Source organism: Dipodomys ordii, unplaced genomic scaffold, assembly GCF_000151885.1.
Source record: "Dipodomys ordii isolate 6190 unplaced genomic scaffold, Dord_2.0 Scaffold35, whole genome shotgun sequence".
Taxonomy (NCBI): domain Eukaryota; kingdom Metazoa; phylum Chordata; class Mammalia; order Rodentia; family Heteromyidae; genus Dipodomys; species Dipodomys ordii.
Window position 1 is genome coordinate 8,920,233 of NW_012267251.1, and position 3,613 is coordinate 8,923,845.

Sequence of the window (3,613 nt, forward strand, 5' to 3'; positions counted from 1 at the left end):
CTTGACTCATACATATACTAGATATTACAAATAAGGAAAACCATGGGACCTATGTTTCTTTGGGCCTGGCTGTGAGACTCTTATTACCAAAAAACTACTCAGAAAAAGCTGTAAGTGGTGCTGTGGCTCAAGTGGTAGAGTACTAGCCTTGAACACAAAGAGGCTCAGGGACAGCATCCAGGCCCTGAGTTCAAGCCCTAGGACTGGCAAAAAAAACAAAAACAAAAACAAAAAACAAGCTCTTCTCCCCAGATAAAATGAATATACTTTTTTTAGTGCTACTGAAGTCTTATTCTGCATCAAATTCTTCTCATATGCAATCTATAGTTTTGGCAAATTGTAGAAACTCATTGTTTAAGCCCCTTTCATTTATTTCTGCCTTAGATATTTCTCCCATTTTAGCCACTGTCTACACACTGATTGGGGATATTAATCCCTTTTTGGGTTATTAATGTTAATCAAAGGCAAAGGCCTTTTTGAGGTGATGTAGGATAGTAGTTTTAGATATGGGCTTTGAAGACTGTCTTCAGCCTGAACCTGACTCTGACTTTCAGACTGAATACTCAGAATCATCTGGTCTTCCAGCAATTTAGACACCTGGAATGAGCTGTCCTGCTTCTGATTCTCCACATATAGTCTTCCTTCATGTAGCAGAAGCACAAAGTAATGTCACCTAAGATGTCTTTAAATAACAATTACCATAACATTAACTACCACCACCACAGCAATAATAATAGCTCATAGTTACTGAGCACTTACTATATGATTTTATGGATTAATATTATTTCAATAACCATGAGAAGCTGTTATTATCTACAAGTTATAGGCAAGGAAACATGGGCCAGGAGTGGTTAACTTCTCCACCACATATAATAAGTGGCAGAGGCAGGTTTTGACCCCAAATAAATCTGATTTAACCTGCACTCTGCTAGTTTTCAGATACTGTTTCATGCCACTCAGATAAATTTAAAATGAATTCTCCAATATATTTTAATGACATGCATTTTTTCAAGTCAGTAGGATTGATATTCGGATGCTTCCCAAGCAATAGTTCTGGGGCTTTGGCATTTCATTGGCTATTAAAATTCAACTGAAGGGCTGGGAAGGTGGCTCAGTGGTAGAGCACTTGCCTTGCATGCATGAGGCCCTGGATTCCATTCCTCAGCACCACATAAGCAGAAAAAAAAAAAAAAGAGCTGGAAGTGGCGCTGTGGCTCAAGTGGTAGAGTGACAGTGAAGAGCTGAGGGACAGCGCCCAGGCCCAGAGTTCAGGCCCCACAACCAGACCCCCTTCCCCCCAAAAAATTCAACTGAAGATCCTGACAACCAACTCAGATTTGATAACTTGAAAATTTAACAAATAAGGCTTTTAAACATCAAGCACCCCATTATCATTTGCAATTAGTGCAAAATAAAGGATAATTTAATACTAAAAAAGTAAAATGATAGTATCTAATACTACGTGTATTGATATATTTTCTATTTCCCACTTGGTTGAGGAGAAAAATATTAGAACAATATTTTCCTTCCATTCTCTTCCTAATAGGCTAAGCACCTTACCTTTACAAGTACAACAATTTCAATTTTATTTTATTTTTTGGCAGTACTGGGGTTTGACCCCAAGGTTTCCCTTTTGTTAGACAAGAGATCTACTGGCTCTACTACTTTAGCTACACACCCAGTCTAAGAACTGTCTTTTAATCTGGAAGTTAATAGTGCTATTAATTGAAAAAAAAATTGTCAGTTGTGGGGCTTGAACTCAGGGACTAAGTGTTGTCCCTTACTTTTTTTTTTCTTTTGCAGTTGTGGGGCTTGAACTTACAGCCTGGGCATTGTCCTGGAGCTGTTCTGCTTAAGGCTAGGATACTACTTTGAGCCATAGCACCACTTCCCTATTTCTGGTGATTAATTGGAGATGAGTCGCACTGACTTTTCCTGCCTGGGCTGACTTTGAACCATGATCCTCGGATCTCAGCCTCCTGAGTAGGATTACAGGTGTGAGCCACTGGTGCACTGCAAAATTCCTTCTTTTATAATGAAAGGAGGAACACTAAGTGGCCAAATGACAAGAGTCTGAGAGACTTTGCTTGAGATCTTTGAATTTTGAAATGCAAAAAAAGTTTTAGGAAATAGCATTTCTTTTATTTCAGTGCATTAAAATGATAATTTTAGGTAGCACAAGTGTATAAATAGGGCCTATGTCTTTTACATCTTTGATTCCCCCAGAGTCCAATGGTGGGTTTTTAATCGTGTTTTTAACGGTGTCACCTAAGTAGAAATCTACATGCGTGAAGACTTCATGAATTTTTTATTGACAATGTGAAATGAGAAGGCTCAGTGCTCTCCATCTGCACTTTGAATGTAACCACAAACTGAATTATGTATACATGAAAATTACGAGAAAGTATTTTTAGTTGAGAGTGTATAAGACTTTGTTTCTTCTTCTAACTTTAGGCAAGTTAAATTTGAATATTTTACTATTATAATTTGTTACATTTAACCTCAATTACATGAAAAATTCATTAAGTCCATTATAATTCCTACTTGCTTCGAGCCTATTAGCACGACCCTTTTGCGGTAGTCTGTTACATAATGCTACTAAGAAGCTCTCTGTGTTGTACTTTTTTCACTGTACTGTACTAGGTCAATAGATCAAAATACCTTAGGCGGCACTGTCTGGGTGTATCCACAGGATCGGATGCCTGAACTCCAAACAGTGTTTCTCAAGCAGGGATTCTCCCCGTTCCCTTTATTTACTTTTATTAAGTAGTTGTACCAAAGAGTTACAATTCCTCGTCAGGTTAGGAGCACAATGATACTTGGTCAATGACACCTCCTTCGTTCTCCCCCAAGGATTCTCCTCCTTTGAGAGCTGGAAGTTACAAAGAAAAAGAACCTAATTCAGGATTGCTCTCAGTACAAAGGATGGAATTCTCATCCATCCTTCCAGAATTTTGCTTGGGGGCATGACAGAATGAAAAACTTAAATCCATGACAAATCGGAAACTTTTAGCTTCCGCGAAAGGAATTCCCGCGAGGCATTTTGTTTCCTCCCATAGGAACAGCAGGCGCTGTCTGCAGGGCCATAACGGGAGCAGTGCGGCCTAGAGGAGGAACCGGGGGCCCAGGACCTAAACTCTTAGTTCTAATAACGCGGGTATGAGGATCCGGTGTGACACAACGAACATTTTCATTTTATGAGGCTCAACCTGTTTTTGTTCCTTTGGGCTGTGTTTTGGTGAAGGAACCAGGAAACGGAGACACGGCCCGAACCGCTACCAGCACAGCCCGAACAACCAGCCGCATTCTCGGAATCCGGATCCAGCTGTATCTACTGGCGTGGGATGATGACGTATCTCTGCACCTGGCGATGATTGGTTTTCGACGAGGGGCGTGGGCTGCCAACCGGGCTGGAGCAGTACCTAGTCTAAGTTATCGCGAGATCTGAGGGGTCGGTGCGGGATGGCTGCGGAACCGGGCGGAGCTGGTTCGTGGCGTCCGGAGCCGGCTCACGGGCCCCAGACATGGCCCGGGGTCTCAGCCCGCTAGGCCGGCCTCGCCTCAATACGGTCGCCATGCCCAAGAGAGGAAAGCGACTCAAATTCCGGGCCCA

At 41.7% G+C, this 3,613-nt stretch overlaps 2 protein-coding genes across 2 annotated transcripts in view; one reads left to right on the top strand and one right to left on the bottom strand.

Annotated features, from left to right (window-relative positions):
- Window positions 1-3,306, bottom strand: part of LOC105986422 (alpha-1,3-mannosyl-glycoprotein 4-beta-N-acetylglucosaminyltransferase-like protein MGAT4E) — an 18,335-nt gene extending 15,029 nt beyond the window's left edge. Inside the window, exons 1-2 of the mRNA XM_013017316.1 lie at window positions 3,210-3,306; window positions 2,820-2,872 (exon numbers count right to left, since the gene is read on the bottom strand). Of these exons, the coding sequence (XP_012872770.1) occupies window positions 2,820-2,872; window positions 3,210-3,306 (150 nt within the window). The remainder of the gene's footprint in view (window positions 1-2,819; window positions 2,873-3,209) is intronic.
- Window positions 3,307-3,461: 155 nt separating this feature from the next.
- The window catches only part of Tmem183a (transmembrane protein 183A), a 16,666-nt gene continuing 16,514 nt past the window's right edge, over window positions 3,462-3,613 (top strand). Inside the window, exon 1 of the mRNA XM_013017317.1 lies at window positions 3,462-3,608. Coding sequence (XP_012872771.1) covers window positions 3,525-3,608 — 84 coding nt within the window. The 5' untranslated portion in view covers window positions 3,462-3,524. The remainder of the gene's footprint in view (window positions 3,609-3,613) is intronic.